This window comes from Daucus carota, chromosome 3 (assembly GCF_001625215.2).
Source record: "Daucus carota subsp. sativus chromosome 3, DH1 v3.0, whole genome shotgun sequence".
NCBI lineage: Eukaryota > Viridiplantae > Streptophyta > Magnoliopsida > Apiales > Apiaceae > Daucus > Daucus carota.
Genome location: NC_030383.2, coordinates 6,724,065 through 6,744,117, shown reverse-complemented (window position 1 = coordinate 6,744,117; position 20,053 = coordinate 6,724,065). Strand labels below are relative to the sequence as shown.

Here is a 20,053-nt window from a genome sequence, read left to right as displayed (position 1 = left end):
ATCTCAAATCTACTAAATTATTATGATTTACGATCTATTAATATATAAAAATTATCATTAATTCATTAAAATTCATGAATTAAATACATCCCTTATATATTATTAATTTTTAAAAAAATTATATGATATCATCAAAATAATCTAATTTAGGTGAATAAAAAAGTCTTAAATTCGAAAAGCAAAATAAAACTTACAAAATCTCTGCATACCTCAAAACGATGTGAGTTTGTATTTGTATTTTTAAAAAAACAAGTTATTTTGGTTTCGGTTAATTTAAGTCATAAAATAAATATATTTTCATAAGTACATTTACAATTTTATTTTAAGTACAAATATAAGATATTAAATTTTTATATAAAAATAATATAAGAAAATATGTTTTTAACATCATAAATTATCTGAGAAAATGTATATTATAAGTCGTATCATATTTCCACTAGTTTTTATTATAAGACATCAAGACTTTTTGCACACAATTTTAAGTGTTTTGACCTACGTAAAATTACTTTTTCTAAAAAAATTCTGAATTAAAATATGTGATATATATTTTAATTCAAAAAAAAATTAAAAAATAATTTTAAGTATGTAGTCAAACCAACAAACTGTGTGCAGAATATTTGTGACTTAAAGATGAACGCTGATGCTGCAGTTTTTCAGGATAATAGCATTGGTGTCGGAAGTGTTATCCGAGATTCAGATGGGCAGTTCTTACGGGCGAGATGTAGAAGAATAGATGAGGCTTGGCAACCACGGGAGGCAGAAGCTATGGGTTTGAAAGAAGCCATGTCGTGGGTAAAAGAGTTGAATATTAATCATTGTATAGTCGAAACAGATTCGAAGGTTTTGGCGGATGCGTGTAATGGAAAACCAGGTGAAGATTATTTTGGAACCATTGTAGGTGATTGTGTCCAGATGATGAAGCACATTGACAACGTGCTAGTGAAGTTTGTTTATAGGTCTGCGAATAGTGTAGCGCACGTGTTAGCTAAAGCTACGTATTCCATGTCAGAGACTTAGGTGAGTGGTATGCTACTCCACCTGATTTTATTTATCATGTACTCCATTCTGATAGTGTTTAATTCAATGCAAGTACTCCTTTATTCAAAAAAAAAAAAGAGAATAAGATGGAGTAATAAAGTAGAGAAACAGGTGGCCGTTACAATTACAAACGTCAAAAAACGGAAGCACAGTCTTGATTGTCCCCATCTCCTCTTTTACTCGCAACTCTCACCTGACTCTCTTCACTTTCTTTTCACACACACACACAGTATAAATACAGCGCTGCATACCATTTCCTGGGTGTTGCGATGCATGCCTGAAAATCCAATTTCTCTCCAGGTAAACCCCCAATCTCTCTCTCTCTCTCTCTCTCAAATTATCGAGGTACTTCCGTCCTCTCTCCCTATATCTATTGATTCAGAATTCCCCTCTCTCTCTCTCACTCTCTCTCTCCCGCGCACACACACAATTATATACGAATTTTATGTCTGTAATTGCATTTGGATGTCAGGATTATCGGATCTTTTACTGTAAATACACATTCTTGAAATGAATGAGATTGTATCCTTCTTGTTATGATGTTTATTGGGTCTATTGTGTTTTGTTGTATGCTTAATTCTGTGATGTATAATAATTTACTAGTATTTTAGCTTGATTCAGCTTTATGTTTGTGTCTCCGTGATCTCGTGTTTACCTAATTGTGTGCTTTTAATTACAATTGATATCATTTCTGAATGCCATAAGTTGTTAGGACTCCACTGTTAAATTGTTGTTACTTTGCTATTTTTGGTTTTGGAGAATCAGTTTTGCTGTTTATCAACATTCAAAAGGATTATACTCTGATCAAGAACGTCCGTTTTTACATCGTCTGGTATTTCGTTACAATAATCACAGCATCACTCGCAAGATATATATATATGCTGATGTCTATTTTAAATCACACCAAGGTCTTGCTTTCTATAAAATGTTCATTCACATGTATGCGAGCCTTGTTTTAAAACATATCAAATAGGTATTGAGAAATATTCTGTTTTTTGTATTAGGCAGGCTATCCCTGAATGCATACGATTGGGTAAAACCTGTGACTCCTGGGAATAGTATGTCTGACATAGATTGTTAGAGATTTTTTCTTGTTTTAGACAATAATATTTCTGTCTTCTGAAGTTGAGAGATCTTAAATTTGGCGTTCTCCTGCCCCTCGGGGCGGACACTTCCAAACGCAAAAGTCTATCATGTACATATAACATATATAGGAGACATCATTCACTTCTAGTATATAAGGTTAATATGTTTGAGAGCTTTTTTTAAATGGGCAGCAGAGTTCAAGGAAAAATCTTTTCTCACATGGAGTGTTTATATATTGGACTTATATCCTGTCATCTCTCTGATATAATTTTTTGTTTAGGAGAAGTATTTCTGATTCAAGGTCCACTAATCCTGTTTTTTTATTTATCTTTTTATAGGCTTCTGATTCTAATGTTTCTTGAGATTTCAATATCAAATCATAAATGGAAGAAGGTGGCGCGTTTTCAAGGAGATGGGAGGATCTCGATTTCGATGTCCTTATGAAGATAATAGAGTCTTTTACTAAATATGAGTTGACTCCAGGAATAGCTCAAGTTTGTAGAGCATGGCGTTTCGCATGTTCTGACCCTCTGCTCTGGGAAACTGTTGATTTGTCCCATATGAAATCAAACTTCATCAAAACATCACTAGAGCCCTTTGTCTATGTGGATAACCAGTCCGATAAGACGTTGACCCGGATTCTAAGGCTTAGTTTAAGTCTTAGTCACGGGAATATCAAGACTTTGATCTTCCATTTCAATCTCTATCTCACTGATGAGCAATTGACTTACACTGCTGAAAGGTATTTTTTTTTTTGAGTTCCTATGCCATTAGATCTTATATTTTTCCCATGCCCAACTATTACATTGTAAGTAACTTCCTGTTAATCACTTTGATATTATATGGCCTGTTGCATGAAGGAGTCTAAGATAATATATATTTAGCAAGTGATGTTCTCATGTTCTTTGTGGATTTAGGATTAGGCATCCCAGATGGATCTGCAAAGTAGCTAAGCATACCAGTTGAGGTACTTAATAAGACTATATGAGAACTGTTGCACATACGGACTTCAGTAAATATGTGTGAGGATTTTAGATCCCTTTAGGTCTCTTATCTTCAGTGCAAGACCTAGTATTGTGATCTATTTTTTGCCCACTTAACCCACTGCGGTTCAAACCCTCGACCTGAATATCCTCTAGGACGGACCTTGCGTTCTTGGTTTGCTTTGCTGCATTTAAGTTCTGGCAATACTTGGGACTAGTGGTTTCATGATATTAGTATTTCCTAGAATTCATTTGCTGCTCACTTTAATGGTTAGAATCATTTTTTGCTCTGATAGTTATCTGGTTTATGAGGGTAAAATTATTTAACTTTGTTGCAGGTGCCCAAAGCTTAAAAGACTTGTAATGCCTGCCTGGAACCGAATAAAGAGAACTGGTATATGCAGAGCAATCAGCATGTGGAAAGATCTTGAGTCAATGACCATGCCAAGCATAGGTACTCCTCGATATGTTATGGAAGAGATCTCCAAGAACTGCAAAAATTTTGCTGAACTAAAGATCATGGGATCTTTTAATGTATTATGTGCAACTTCTATCGTTCAATTTCTTCCAAATATAAGAGTGTTAAGCCTTCGCTGTTCCATGGTTGTAAAAGAAGCCTTGATCATTATTCTGGACAGCTTAAAGCATCTGGAAGTGCTTAATATATCTCATTGTCACATTGCTGATTTCACTTCACCCCCGCCCAGAAAGAGAATTCTAAAAGAGATCGATGAAGATATTCTTCAGAAAGCTTCTGGTCTGCGTCAATTTATCACGTGTATGAATGACTCGTGCATCATGTGCCAGAGAAGTAGAGCTGACGAAGGTCTAATGAGGTGGTACAGGTATGAAGAGAACTCATGGAAAGCAGACGAGGTTCAGTCACTCGCACTCTAGATGCAATGTTTTATTTTTAATCAAAATTATATAGTTATCAGAAAACACACAGCAGACTTCTGCAACAACTTCGAAAACAATAACTTTTTTTCTTCCTTCATATCTGGATTTTGATGGATTATCAGCTCAAATTTCTGTATGTTGTGAGGATGCGTTATCATTTTGCTTGTTTTTGTTGTAGTTGGCTATAATTAATATCTGGCACAGTGCCCGCTTAACGTATTGAGTATGAATTGAACATTTTTATTGTTAAGGAATGGAAACTAGTAATAATACCTAAAGTGAAAGCATTACCACTAAGTTTAGTTGCTAGCTGGCAGTGGAGGAAGCTGTTGGTATGTTATCGTTACAAGAGCATTTTGCTCGAGAGTGATGATATTTTCAACGAGTTAATTGCAAAATACAACCCCTTAGTATTGACCAAATGCACTTTTTGCCCCAAACTTATAGTAATTGCACTGTCCACCCTATACGTATTTTTGTCCACCCTATATGTTTTTTTTGGCACCAATTTTCGTACCCTTTGTTAAATACCACAGTTAAAGTGATCCTTTGTTGAGAACATATTAGAAAATTCACTCTTTTTTTTAAGTACACAGCTTTATATATGTAAATATTGTATCTGTGTCTTATCCTTTCTCGTTCTCCCTTTATTTTCATCCATTCTCTTCTTCCTTTCCTTCACCCTCTAAGTTTAGATATATATGTTATGTGGTAACTTTCATATATGTCTTTTGCCACGTGGCTTGTGGGAATGAGTTTCACAGCGAGCCAATTATGCATAACGCTGTCTGGGCTTTCGTTTTGGTACATTTTTATAACCAGATCAGTTTACCCCAAGTACAACTGTATATGCCAAAAATACATGTTTAAAATAAAAAAAAATACCATATTAAACGGTTTTACCGTTTTCCAAATTTTTTTACGAAAATATGTTTTGCAGCCAAAACAATCACATGTGTAATTTTTTTATTTTTTGAAAAATAGTGGAAGTTATTTTTGGTGGAATTTAATTTAACTGGTTCAACTTGTTAACCAACTTACTCGCAATCAAAAATGAATTTAATTATTAAACTTAAGATTATTTTGTTGTTGATTTTGATTAATTAAGTTCTAAAATTGAATATTTCGCATAGAAAATAAAAATTTTGTATCATTGTAAAATATATCAAAAACGATGATTTTATATAAAATATATATAATTTTAGATATTTCCGAAAAAACCACTAAAATTTGTTAGGATTAAAAGATTTATAATAAATGCTAACTAAATTCGAAGTCTGCAAGGACTATACAATCCTATTGTGTCGAGTAGTGTTGCATCTCGGCTCACTAAATATATAGTTATCTTAAACTCTCCATTGCGTGTTCACTAATCTATTGTATCTCTTTACAATCATACGAGGGTTTTGAAAATCATACGAGGGCTTTGTAAATCATACGAGGGTTTTGAAACAGTTTCGAGGATTAGAAGAAATTAATCAGTTCGGTTATGAAACAAAAACAAACAATTGCATTCAATTATCTGGTGGAAGGGCTAGAGATGGAGGTGGATCAAGTCGAGAGTATCAAGAACATTGAGTTGCTCAAGTTACGAAGTCGAAGGAAGCTCTGTTTGGTCTTGGATTTGGATCATACTCTTCTGCACACCAAGAATCTTGCCACTCTTTCACCCGAGCAAAAATCAGAGATTAGTCTTTATCAGGGTGATGATATGTTTGCCTGGAAGTTGCCTGGAGAGCCGATGGTGACTAAGTTGAGGCCTTTTGTTCGACGCTTCTTGCAAGAGGCGAGTGAGATGTTCCAGCTGTATGTGTACACTATGGGGTCACGCGACTATGCTCTGCATATTGTTGAGGAGTTTCTTGACCCTCAAGGCATCTATTTTGGCAAGAGGGTGATTACGAGGGAGGATTGTACTGTTGAGGGGGAGAAGGGACTGGATGTGGTGCCTGTTGATCCGAGCATTGTTCTTGTTTTGGATGATACCGAGAGGGTGTGGAAGAGGAATTCGAGGAATTTGATTTTGATTGACAGGTATGAGTATTTTGTAAAAGGGGGGAGAGCTGAAAGTGAGGAAGCAGGGGAGTTGAGGTTTGCGCTTCAAGTGCTTAAGAAGCTGCACTATGTTTATTTTGAGTGGTATGATCGTTGTAAGGAAGGCGATGTGAGGGAGCTGGTGCAGAATCATTGGGAGGATTTTATCAATGACGAGGGGCAGCAGGAAGTTGGGACGGAGACTTCTTCATCTGCTATGGGATTTTGGAAGCTTTCGAGGGTAGAGGAAGAATGTTCAAGGGTTACTAAAAGGCAGAGGATATGCTAGTAATCTGAACTCTGATCAACAGAGTGGAAAATACAATTTGTTCATATGAATTTCTACGAAACAGGAGATTTAATTTAGTGAAGAGGATATACACTGTTAATTCTTTGGTTTTATTATGGAGAGATGGTGTAATTGCAGCTACTGAACGTTTTGTTGAAGTAGTAAAAGTTTTGGTTTTAATCTTCAGGCACTTTATATAAGTTTAATGAAGTTTGGTGTTAGAAAGTGTATACAGTCTCGGGAATTTCAGAATCGGTGTGTTTTTATGAATGATGATATCTTTGATTAGTATTGTAAGCTTGTCATGAAACATTGTAGAGTATAATGTAATATTGTTGTGTTCAAAACTGTTTATAAAGATCTCTTAATATTTTAGACGATTCTTCTAAAATTGTTGCTTTAATAAGTATGGCAGAACTTCATATCTCCTGTGTAGTCGGCAATGTTAGAATTCTATATGATCCTTGTAAGCCTCCAATTAAAACCTCTAGATTTTCGGAGAATTGGTCACTTAACAGTGTTGAGGTTTAATTTTTTTTCCCATCCTTCTTCTCCGTCTTTCACAATTTAATGGCTTAAGAGCATCATCCTGTGTGGCTTTATTATTGAGACTTGTGTTTGGGATCTGCAGAAAATCAGCTTTTACCAACAAATTGCTCTGTTAAGGTCCAGAGATGGAGAAAGGAAAATAAATCACTCATTTCCAAGACTTGGCACTTTCTTTTTGGTGCCATCTGGAGGACAAAAGTATACATTTTATAATGTTAAGGTTCTGAGCTGCTAAAATTGTGGAGCAGGAGTTATTCTCGGTGAAACCTGTTGCTTCTCTTTCGCCATCAAGTAAAATCCCACTTAAACTAATAAATACTCGAATGGATTATTTTATATTACGAGGGCAAAAGTTATCAAATTCATCAAATTTTTGTCCCAGGAATCATGAACGGTGCTGTGTTTGCCTTCAGTTATAGATTTATATAGAAACTGAGCAAAGGGGCACTCGACATAAAGGTGGTTTATTGTTTCTGTGCCATTGTTGTGAAATTCACCAGAAGAATAATGGACACGACCAAAAGATTTGTTGGAGTGAAGTGTTTATTAACTCATGATAGTCCAGTGCAGAAAAGAAAATCTGGGAATTTGAAGTTTGTGTCAGACGTCTGCCCGGATAATTTGAGAGCCGATACAAAGATTTGAGTTAGGAAATGGCTTCCCTTGCCATACTCATTTGTGCATAAATACCGAAAATCTGTTTGCTCGTGGTTCTCTATGCAGTCGTTTATCTGTTTGACGATCCCGGATACTAGCATGCGTCTCATGAGCATCTTCTGTGTACCAGCACCATAATTACAAACTGTTTTGTTCTATTTAAAATTTTGTCATATATATTGTTTTGAATCCGTGTGAGATTGTGCGACGATTGCTAGGCTTGTTCTTAAGGTGGATTCGATTTTGCAATCCTTAAACAATGCTACAATGCTGGACCGGATGGTGTTGACAACAAGGTTAATAATATGCAGTTATGCATAGTTTATGTTTGATGAGTAGGCAGTGGCGGAACCAGGACTAAAAACTAGGGAGCTTAAAAATATTTCGTCATCTATACTTGCATGAATAACTTTCTCAATATATATCATCATACTATCATTCATTCATGCATCTTCCATCCTATTATGCCGATAAGTCTTGATTGCTTTCATAGCAAAAAAAACAACTCTCTCAATGATAGCAATGACAACCGATAAAACCAGAGCTAACCTAACCAGAAGATAAACTAAGGGATAAGCAATGTGTCTTTGTGTTTTAACCATCATGACAGAAAGATTTCCTATATTTTGAAATCCAAATTAATCTCGCTCTCATATCATAAATAAAATTGTGTAACTGATTTGGCAACAACTTCAAGTCTAGTAAAGAGAAATCCTTTGGATAAAATTGTGCAAGGTAGACCAATTTTGAGTTATTGAAATTCGAAAATTAATTTCTAGAATTCAAAGAGCCGATACAAAGTAGTAGCTCTATGTTTCCTAGCACCTCTTGAAGAACTTAAGAGCTCTATTTGCTTCCTCAACAATGAGGAGCACACTTTCCCTCTTAACTATATTTTATATTATTTTTCTAATGTACAAAGTACTCAGCATGCATCATACAGTTTGCATGATCTAGTTGCTCTGAGTGTATCTGTATGAATGTATTTGTTAAATAGACTCTTTTTAGACTAAGTGCCTTCTCTTTTCTTCTTTTATATTAAATCCCTCTCTATGACATTTATAATTCAGCGGGGCTAATAAAATTATATTGACATCACAAATTTAGCAGGGGCTGGAAAAAAAATATACACTGTATTTTTGAGGTTAGGGGGGCTTTAGCATTCCATAGCCCCCTCTGGTTCCGTCACTGTAAGTAGGTTATATGAGATGTGTTTTTATGAGATTTGTGCTGACAGGTGATAGTTCATACGATGAAATTCTATTTTTTTATACAATAATGCATAATGAATACTGTGTAACCCTCAGGGCAAATTCAACCGTGGCCTAAAAGTCCAAATTTGGGTCGGTCGGTTTCGGTCTAAATCCTCCCAACAGTGGCCTAAATCTTGGTCCAAATTTAGGCCGGTGAACAGTACCGGCCTAAATTTAAGTCGGCACTATTCACCGGCCTAAATCTTTTTAATAATATAATAATAACTTTTTATCTTTTGTATATTTAGTTAATTAAATGATTATATGTTAATATAATTATTGAATATTTATAAATTATATTTAATACATTATACTTAAATAATCATATATATATTAATTATGAAAAATGATAAAATTAAATACTTTTAAAATAATTCAAATTAGCGACTCATTAAAATGCTCGATTTCAACAATTTCTTGGAAGACTTCGAAAAATAAAAAAAATAAAAATGCTCATATTGCACTTCAAGATGCATTAATTGAACATTTGTGGGAACAATATATTAATTCGGAGTAGTATTGAATATTTGTAAATTTTATTTTAGTTGATTAAATAAAATGTTAAATTTTCTTTTATTTTCTTTGTTTAAATGTAGTGTTTTTCTAATTTAATGAATTTATTGAGTTTAATATTAATATGAAATATTATATTAATGTTAAAAAGATTAGAATAATAATATAAAAATTGTTAGAAGAATAAAATATTAATATATGAATTTGGACCAAAATTTAGGCCAAACTGTTGGAATGGAAAGATGGTTCGGTCTAAATTTGAATTAAGATTTAGGCCAACAACCGATTCCACTGTTGGAGATGGCCTTACAGAATAATGAACTCTATGATAGCTCTGAATCTGTGTATCCATTCCGGATAAGTGGCAGGGAATTGTGTATTAGATCATGTAATGAAATGTTGGGTTATTCCAGGCCGCCCACACCGTATAAATCGCCCGCGCCGCTCTGCACCACACCGCAAAATGTGATTTTTCATTTTCGTGATGCGGTTGCGGGTTGATATTTCAACAAACCGCGCGGTGTGATGCGGGTTGCGGTTTGACATTATAGAAGCGCGGTTCAAACCGCACCGCACCGCTACTTTCTAATATATGAAAATATATTATATATAATTACAAATATTTAGATTATTTATTATGTTGTTATCTCTCATGTGTGTGTATATATGTTCAAGTTCCTCAACTTAATTTTAATAATTTTACAATATAAATTAAGATTAGTTCTAAGACGACAAACTAAATATTATAATTATATCTAATTTCTATAAATTAATTTGTTAGTGTTGAAATCTTTTCATCTTCATCATTATCATACTTATATATTAGTTTATATTTCATTCTGTGAGTATTTTAACTATATATATATATATAAATTATTTTTAAATACATATAAAAAAATTATAATTATATTGTCACTAAAAAATATAACTTTTTGAATGTATAAACCGCACGGCCCGCACCGCACCGCATTTTTGTGTTCTGATTTACACAGTTTTTATATTACGCGTTGCGGTCGCGATTTACGAAATTTCTCAAACCGCATACGCGGGTTGGTTCGCGGTTTTAGGAAAAAACCGCGCCGCCCGCACCGCGAACACCCCTAATAGCAAATATGTTTTGCAGCCAAAACAATCACATGTAATTTTTTTAAATTTTTTTTTAATAATAGTTGAAGTTGTTTTAGGTGGAATTTAATTTAACTAGTTCAACTGGTTAACCAACTTACTCGCAATCAAAGATGAATTTAATTATTAAATTTAAGATTATTTTGTTGTTGATTTTGATTAATTAAGTTCTAAAATTGAATATCGTATAAAAAATAAAAAATTTTATCATTATAAAATATATTAATAATAACGATGGCATATTAAAAAAAAATATTTTAGATATTTTCGAAAAAACCGCTAAAATTTGTTAAGATTAAAAGATTTATTAAGTATGCTAACTAAGTTCGAAGTCTGCAAGGATTATAAAATCATATTGTGCTGAGGAGTGTGACCGCTTGGCTGATCACTCGCATATATAGTTAGTAATCTTAAACTCTCCATTGCGTGTTCACTAATCTATTGCATCTTTTTACTATCATACGTCCTAGGGTTTTGAAAATCATGAGGGTTTTGAGGCTTAAGTTTCGAGGAGAAGAAATCAGTTCGGTTGCTAAACAAACAATTGCATTCAACTATTTGCTGGAAGGGCTAAAGATGGAGGTGGATCAAGTCGAGAGTATCAAGAAAATTGAGTTGCTCAAGTTACGAAGTCTAAGGAAGCTCTGTTTGGTCTTGGATTTGGATCATACTCTTCTGCACACCAAGAAGCTTGCCACGCTTTCACCCGAGCAGATATCAGAGATTAGTCATTATCGGGGTGATGATATGTTTACATGGAAGTTGCCTGGAGAGCCGATGGTGACTAAGTTGAGGCCTTTTGTTCGACGCTTCTTGCAAGAGGCGAGTGAGATGTTCCAGTTGTATGTGTACACTATGGGATCACGCGACTACGCTTTGCATATTGTTGAGGAGTTTCTTGACCCTCAAGGCATCTATTTTGGCAAGAGGGTGATTACGAGGGAGGATTGTACTGTAAAGGGAGAGAAGGGGCTGGATGTCGTGCCTGTTGATCCGAGCATTGTTCTTGTTTTAGATGATACCGAGAGGGTGTGGAAGAGGAATTCGAAGAATTTGATTTTGATTGACAGGTATAAGTATTTTGTGAAAGGGGGGAGAGATGAAAGTGAGGAAGCAGGGGGTTTGAGGTTTGCGCTTAAAGGGCTTAAGAAGCTGCACTATGTTTATTTTGAGTGGTATGATCGTTGTAAGGAAGGCGATGTGAGAGAGCTGGTGCAGAATCATTGGGAGGATTTTATCAATGATGAGGGGAAGCAAGAAGTTGGGACAGAGACTTGTTCATCTGCTATGGGATTTTGGAAGCTTTCGAGGGTAGAGGAAGAATGTTCAAGGGTTACTAAAAGGCAGAGGATATGCTAGTATTCTGAAGTCTGATCAACAGAGTGGAAAATACAACTTTTTTATTTGAATTGCTACGAAACAGGAGATTTAATTTAGTGAAGAGGATATACACTGTTCTTTGGTTTTATTATGGAGAGATGGTGTAATTGCAGCTACTGAACGTTTTGTTGAAGTAGTAAATGTTTTGGTTTTAATCTTCAGGCACTTTATATAAGTTTGGATGAATTTGGTAGTAGAAAGTGTATAAAGTCTCCGGAATTTCAGAATCAGTGTGTTTTTATGAATGATGATATCTTTGATTAGTATTGTAAGCTTGTCATGAAACGTTGTAGAGTATAATGTATTGTTGTGTTCAAAACTGTTTATAAAGATCTTTTATTTTAGATGATTCTTCCAAAATTCTTGCTTTAATAAGTATGGCAGAACTTCATATCTCCTGTGTAGTTGGCAATGTTAGAATTCTATATGATCCTGGTAAGCCCTCCAATTAAAACCTCTGGATTTTCGGTGAATTGGTCACTTGACAGTATTGAGGTTTAACTTTTTTTCCCATCCCTCTTCTCCGTCTTTCACAATTTACTGGCTTAAGAGAATCATCCTGTGTGGCTTTATTATTGAGGCTTGTGTTTGGGATCTGCAGAAAATCAGCTTTTACCAACAAATTGCTCTGTTAAGGTCCAGAAATGGAGAAAGGAAAATAAATCACTCATTTCCAAGACTTGGAACTTTCTTTTTGGTGCCATCTGGAGGATAAAAGTATACATTTTAGTATAATGTTAAGGTTCTAAGCTGCTAAAATTGTGGAGCAGGAGTTATTCTCGGTGAAACCTGTGCTTCTCTTTCGCCATCAGGTAAAATCCCACTTAAACTAATAATCCTCTTTCTCCCTACCTATTTGTTATTGCTATGGAGGTACTGAATGCATGTATGAAGAATTCCATCTTAAAAGGAAATTTCAAGTACCACTGGCGCACTGAAAGTATAAATCTGACCCATCTGGTGTTTGCGGATGATCTTCTTCTTTTCTGCAAAGGTGATTGTGAGTCTCTCAGCCTCCTGATGGATGGAATTCAGATGTTTTCCAACATACCGGGTTTGAAGTTAAATACTGATAAGTGTAACTGTTTCTTTGGAAATGTTTCTGCCCAATTTAAAGATTTTGCTCTAAATTTGACTGGTTTTAGTGAAGGAACTTTTCCTTTCTTTTACCTGGTCATTCCTTTGATCTCCGGCCCATTGCTCTCAAGACATTGTGCCCCTCTGCTCACTAAACTATGCAGGAAAATTGATCTTTGGACTTCAAAGTTCCTCAGTCAAGCTGGTAGAATGCAATTAATCAGATCTGTGCTATCCAGTGTACAAGAATTTTGGGTTTCTTGTGTCTTCCTTCCTAATATTGTGATAAAGAAAATTCAAAGTTTATTATCGTTGTTCTTATGAAAGGGTACAAGTTCAGGAACCTGCATGCATAAAGTTGCTTGGAAGCATTGTTGCTATTCAAAATCGGAAGGGGGGCTGGGCTTTAAAAACATTGCAAAAATGGAATGATGCAGCTGTAATATTTCAAGTATGGAGAATAATTAACAAAGTCCCTTCTTTATGGATTGATTGGTTATATACTTATGAGCTGACAAGGAAGAGATTCTGGACTGCTTCTATTCCTTCAAAGTGAAGTGCTCATGGAGTTGGCGAAAAATGCTTCAGATCAGGCCCCTTGCCCTTAATCACATCCATTATAAAGTTGGCAGCAACTCTTCTTTTTCTCTTTGGCATGACCCCTGGTGTAATAGCACCCCTCTGATTAACCAGTTCGATGATAACCTCAGGTCAACCCTTGAATCTTCTAATCTTGATGAGATCAAATTTCTACTCGATAATGGTCAGTGGGACTTTGGTGATAGCAACCACGTATCTGTCATAGAACTTCGAAATTTATGCAGCTCGATCACTCCTTGTGGCTCTGATAAAATTTTATGGAATCTTGATATCGCTACACCCATCACTATCTCTGTCATATATAAAACTATTGTTGATCATAAACAGCCACCTCTGTGGCTTGATTTCATATGGCATAAGTTCTATGTTCCTAGATACTTGTTGGCTTATACTTCAGGAAAGGCTTCTCACTAAAGACAGAATGCATCACTTCGGAATGCACACTGATTTCACTTGTGTTCTCTGTGCTACTCATCTCGAATCTCATTCTCACTTATTTGCTGATTGCCACTATTCCCGTATCATTTTTCTTGCGTGCCCTGGGGTTCTCAATTTAAGCTGGAATGATTTCAAAGAGGGACGGTTTATATCATCTGCAAACCATGGCTTGGAAAAGGACATTTTTTATTCTTTATCTTTCTGCTGCCTTCTATGCAATCTGGACTGAAAGAAACAACAGAATCCACCGAAATGTGCGTTGCAGCCTTACGAGCCTAATCCACAATATCAGATGCAGAATAAGAGAAAAACTATATTCCTCACCCGCATTCCACAGAGAAATCCGGAGAGATCCTACTGTAGCTTCTATGCTTTCTTAGCATTTGGCTTGAATTCTCGGCTGTTCTTGTTGCTGGTCTTGTTTAGACTTAGTTATTTTAAATCTTGGAGCATGTATTGCCTTTAGCTACTGTGCAGCATATATTACTGCATAGTTGTTTTGTGGGGACTTTCCCTTCTTGTAATCATCTTTGATCTATTTCATCATTACTTAGCAAAAAAAAAAAATACTCGAATGGATTATTTTATATTATGAGGGCAAAAGGAATCAAATTTTTATCCCAGGAATCATGAAAAACTGAGCAAAGGGGCAATCGACAAATAGGTGGTTTATTGTTTTTGTGCCATGGTTGCGAAATTCACAAGAAGAATCATGGACACGACCAAAAGAGTTGTTTGAGTGAAGTGTTTATTAGCTCATGATAGTCCAGTGCAGAAAAGAAAATCTGGGAATTTGAAGTTTGCGTCAGATGTCTGCCCGGATAATTTGAGAGCCGATACAAAGATTTGAGTTAGGAAATGGCTTCCCTTGCCATACTTATTTGTGCATAAATACCAAAAATCCGTTTGCTCGTGGTGCTCTATTCAGTTGTTTATCTGTTTGGCTTCCCTGACCATACTCAGTTGTAATATTGATGTATGCTTTGTTTTGCTACTGTATGCTATCTAACTGCTCAACGCATTTTGAATGTTGGAGAGACATTTGATAGACAACCCAATCTGTCTCCGTTTTTGTGAAATTCCGAGCTGATTTCTGTAAAGTTACCTTAAAGTTCAGTGGCACATTGCACGTAACATCAAATTATTCTATCACGAACTCTGTGAGATTCACTTGAATAATTTAGCTGATGTGTATGACGGAGAAGTATGATTAGTACTGGGGCAATGCAGATAATTAATACGCAGTTATGCATAGTTTATTGCTGCTGTGTTGGATCCCAGATATATACCAAATGAAGTAGTTAAAGTATTGCTATGAATCTGTGTGTGATTGTGCGACGATTGCTAGGCTTGTTGTTAAGGTGGATTCGATTGCTGGACCGGATGGTGCTGACAACAAGGTTAATAATATGCAGTTATGCATAGTTTATGTTTGATCAGTAGGTTATATGAGATGTGTTTTTATGAGATTTTTGCTGGCAGGTGATAGTTCATACGATGAAATTCTTTTATACTTGGATTCATTATTATACAATGAAAAATGTTAAACATTCACATAATGAGTATGTGTCAACTTTTGATTGAAATGGGCTCCCGGTATATGCATTAATAGTACCAATTAAAACTTCCCACCTCACAGTTGCCACATCATTTTGTGCAAAATTCTGTACTATTGAATGATTACTGTGTAACCCTTTGTAGAATAATGAACTCTATGATAGCTCTGAATCTGTGTATCCATTCCGGATAAGTGGTGGGGAATTGTGTATGTAATGAAATGTTTTCCGGGTTGTGTTAGAAAATACTCCCTCTGTCCCTCTCATTTGTTTACCGTTACTCCCTCCATCCCAAATTAGATGAGCTGGTTGATTTTGGGCACGTAACTTAAGGTGCATTGACCGTCTAGTTCCGAAAATTATTTTTTAAAATTTTCTTTTGTAAGCGAAAATTTCATATTTAAATTTTTATTTGCAAAAATAAAATTTTAAAAATAAGTAATATAATTATGCGGTCAATAGACTTTAAAATGTGTGTCGGAAGTCAACGAGCTCATCTAATTTGGGATGAAGGGAGTACTATTTTGGGATGTCCCTCTCATTTCTTTACGTTACTATAAATAGTAAGTTTTTCCCATCATTACACCCACTATCTTCTCATACTATCTCATATTTAACAATAAAAACTACTATTACAGCCACTACTTTCTTCGACTATCTCAAATTTATTATTAAATATTGATAGATCCCATCACTTTACCCACTTTTCATCTAACTTTACTCATTTTTTATGTACTGTTTTGGTCTCCGTGTCCCCCTCCAATGTAAACAATTGAGAGGGACGGAGGGAGTATGTTTTGCAGCCAAAACAATCGCATTAATTTTTATCTATATTATTATATTTAATTTGATTATAATTATAATAATTATTGATTAATATTATTTTTGATGGGAGGGCGGTTCAAACAATTTTTTTATTAGTATTATGTTTGACAGGAGGGCCACTTAAACAAATTTTTATATTAATTATAATATTTTTTTATTAATGATATGTTTAACGGAAACATGACTCAAAATAACTTTTATGCAATTATAATATTAATTCGTATCAAAATATATAAAAAATTTATAACGCCGCCGCGAAGCGTGACTTTATTCCCTAGTTAAGTTCTAAAATTGAATATCGTATAAAAATTAAAATTTTGTATCATTGTAAAATATATTAATAACGATGGCATATTACAAAAAAAAAAAATTTAGATATTTTCGAAAGAACCGCTAAGATTTGTTAGGATTAAAAGATTTATTAAGTATGCTAACTAAGTTCGAAGTCTGCAAGGATTATAAAATCATATTGTGTTGAGGAGTAGTGTGACCGCTTGGCTGATCACTCGCATATATATATATAGTTATCTTAAACTCTCCATTGCGTGTTCACTAATCTATTGCATCTTTTTACTATCATACGATCCTAGGGTTTTGAAAATCATGAGGGTTTTGAGGTTGAAGTTTCGAGGAGAAGAAATCAGTTTGGTTGCGAAACAAACAATTGCATTCAACTATTTGCTGGAAGGGCTAAAGATGGAGGTGGATCAAGTCGAGAGTATCAAGAAAATTGAGTTGCTTAAGTTACGAAGTCTAAGGAAGCTCTGTTTGGTCTTGGATTTGGATCATACTCTTCTGCACACCAAGAAGCTTGCCACGCTTTCACCCGAGCAGAAATCAGAGATTAGTCTTTATCGGGGTGATGATATGTTTACATGGAAGTTGCCTGGAGAGCCGATGGTGACTAAGTTGAGGCCTTTTGTTCGACGCTTCTTGCAAGAGGCGAGTGAGATGTTCCAGCTGTATGTGTACACTATGGGGTCACGCGAGTATGCTCTGCATATTGTTGAGGAGTTTCTTGACCCTCAAGGCATCTATTTTGGCAAGAGGGTGATTACGAGGGAGGATTGTACTGTTAAGGGAGAGAAGGGGCTGGATGTCGTGCCTATTGATCCGAGCATTGTTCTTGTTTTGGATGATACCGAGAGGGTGTGGAAGAGGAATTCGAAGAATTTGATTTTGATTGACAGGTATAAGTATTTTGTGAAAGGGGGGAGAGATGAAAGTGAGGAAGCAGGGGGTTTGAGGTTTGCGCTTAAAGTGCTTAAGAAGCTGCACTATGTTTATTTTGAGTGGTATGATCGTTGTAAGGAAGGCGATGTGAGGGAGCTGGTGCAGAATCATTGGGAGAATTTTATCAGTGATGAGGGGAAGCAGGAAGTTGGGACGGAGACTTGTTCATCTGCTATGGGATTTTGGAAGCTTTCGAGGGTAGAGGAAGAATTTTCAAGGGTTACTAAAAGGCAGAGGATATGCTAGTATTCTGAAGTCTGATCAACAGAGTGGATAATACAACTTTTTTATTTGAATTTCTACGAAACAGGAGATTTAATTTAGTGAAGAGGATATACACTGTTAATTCTTTGGTTTTATTATGGAGAGATGGTGTAATTGCAGCTACTGATCGTTTTGTTGAAGTAGTAAAAGTTTTGGTTTTAATCTTCAGGCACTTTGTATAAGTTTAATGAATTTGGTAGTGGAAAGTGTATATGATCTCGGGAATTTCAGAGTAGATGTGCTGTCAAGGTAGATTAGTATTGTAAGCTTGTCATGAAACATTGTAGAGTATAATGTATTGTTTTGTTCAAATCTGTTTATAAAGAGATCTGTTATTTTAGACTATTCTTCCAAAATTCTTGCTTTAGAAGATTGGCAAAACTTCATATCTCCTGTGTAGTTGGCAATGGTAGATCCATTAATTACTTTAGCTTGATCCCCTGGTATTGAGGGTTAATTGTTTTTTTCCCCCATCTCTCTTCTCCGTCTTTCACAATTTACTGGCTCAATAGCATCATCATGTGTGGCTTTATTACTGAGACTTGTGTCAAATTATGTTTATCATGAAATCTTTGAGATTCACTCTCACATGAATGATTTAGCTGATGTGAATGATCCTTTACTATCTCTCATTGCTGCTAGTATGATTAGTACTGGGGCAATGCAGATAATATGCAGTTTGTAGAATACAATATGATCATCAGAAGCCCTCTTCCAAACTTTTGAGATTTTGGGAGAATTGGTCACTTAACATGATATGAGAGCTCAAACTCAAACTCGGGTTCAATCGGATGGTGTTGACAAAAAGCTTAGTAATACGCAGTTAAGCATAGTTTATGTTTGATCAGTAGGTTATGTGTACAGTATGTCTGATGAGATGTGTTTTCATGAGATTTTTGCTGGCAGGTGATAGTCATACGATGAAATTCTTTCATAGTTCACAGTTGGTCTGGTGCTCTTTAAATACTGGGATTCATTATACAATAATGCATAATGAATACTGTGTAACCCTTGTAGAATAATGAATTCTATGACAGCTTTGAATCTGTGTATCCATTCCGGACAAGTGGTGTGGAAATGTGTATGAGATCATGTAATGAAATGGTAGGTTTTTCCAGGTTGCGTTAAAAATTACTCAAAGGAAAAACCTAAATAGACTAAAAATATTCAGGCAGTACACATGAACTATGAACACACACACAATCACAAGAAACTACACAAAGTTTATACCGTCATTTTTCTAGAAAAAATCTTCACAAATGCTTCTTTCTTTTGTCTCGGGAGAAGTATATTATAAGAGTAGACACATGTTTTAAGTCTGTTGTAAAATATAATTTTATAAATTGTTTTAAAATTTTATTTTCTGAATAAAATTTTATTATCTAAATTTTTATTCAGAAACAGAAAATTTTAAATATAAATTATAAAACTGTATTTTTAAAGTCTTAAAAAATAATTAAAATATAAAAATGAGTGCGATAAAATATAAATATATTTAACTACCTTTAACTTTTGAGTCCTGATAAATCATCCATCCTCCTGCATGCTCTCCTCTATACCGGACCTCCGTCTAACCGGCCAATTTGCTATATGAGATCAACCCGTTGCTGTGTATTTGACGAGTTGACATCTGAAGAAAGTGATAACATTAAACAACATATAATTATACCGGTAGGAAAATAGAGATCTGACAGGGATATTTACTGCATAATTATTATTCTTAATCATCCTGTGTGGCTTTATTATTGAGTCTTGTGTTTGGGATCTGCAGAAAATCAGCTTTTACCAACAAATTGCTCTGTTAAGGTCCAGAGATGGAGAAAGGAAAATAAATCACTCATTTCCAAGACTTGGCACTTTCTTTTTGGTTCCATCTGGAGGACAAAAGTATACATTTTATAATGTTAAGGTTCTGAGCTGCTAAAATTGTGGAGCAGGAGTTATTCTCGGTGAAACCTGTTGCTTCTCTTTCGCCATCAAGTAAAATCCCACTTAAACTAATAAATACTCGAATGGATTATTTTATATTATGAGGGCAAAAGGAATCAAATTCATCAAATTTTTGTTTATTGTTTCTGTGCCATTGTTGTGAAATTCACCAGAAGAATCATGGACACGACCAAAAGATTTGTTGGAGTGAAGTGTTTATTAACTCATGATAGTCCAGTGCAGAAAAGAAAATCTGGGAATTTGAAGTTTGTGTCAGACGTCTTCCCGGATAATTTGAGAGCCGATACAAAGATTTGAGTTAGG

At 35.0% G+C, this 20,053-nt stretch overlaps 4 protein-coding genes across 4 annotated transcripts; all 4 read left to right on the top strand.

Moving 5' to 3' along the window:
* Positions 1 to 1,164: 1,164 nt before the first annotated feature.
* On the top strand, positions 1,165 to 4,164 carry LOC108211735 (F-box/LRR-repeat protein At3g48880). The gene is made up of 3 exons (XM_017383412.2): positions 1,165 to 1,338; positions 2,463 to 2,866; positions 3,446 to 4,164. Exons 2-3 carry the CDS (start codon positions 2,508 to 2,510, stop codon positions 4,002 to 4,004), a joined length of 918 nt encoding a protein of 305 aa, XP_017238901.1. The 5' UTR covers positions 1,165 to 1,338; positions 2,463 to 2,507; the 3' UTR covers positions 4,005 to 4,164.
* A 1,383-nt stretch (positions 4,165 to 5,547) lies between these two features.
* LOC108212147 (RNA polymerase II C-terminal domain phosphatase-like 5) lies at positions 5,548 to 6,330 on the top strand. Its single transcript, XM_064089764.1, has one exon. It carries the CDS (start codon positions 5,548 to 5,550, stop codon positions 6,328 to 6,330), a length of 783 nt encoding a protein of 260 aa, XP_063945834.1.
* A 4,580-nt stretch (positions 6,331 to 10,910) lies between these two features.
* LOC108212146 (RNA polymerase II C-terminal domain phosphatase-like 4) lies at positions 10,911 to 12,033 on the top strand. The gene has a single exon (XM_017383877.2). It carries the CDS (start codon positions 10,911 to 10,913, stop codon positions 11,784 to 11,786), a length of 876 nt encoding a protein of 291 aa, XP_017239366.2. The 3' UTR covers positions 11,787 to 12,033.
* A 4,873-nt stretch (positions 12,034 to 16,906) lies between these two features.
* Positions 16,907 to 17,782, top strand: LOC108212145 (RNA polymerase II C-terminal domain phosphatase-like 4). The gene has a single exon (XM_017383876.2). It carries the CDS (start codon positions 16,907 to 16,909, stop codon positions 17,780 to 17,782), a length of 876 nt encoding a protein of 291 aa, XP_017239365.2.
* Positions 17,783 to 20,053: the final 2,271 nt, after the last annotated feature.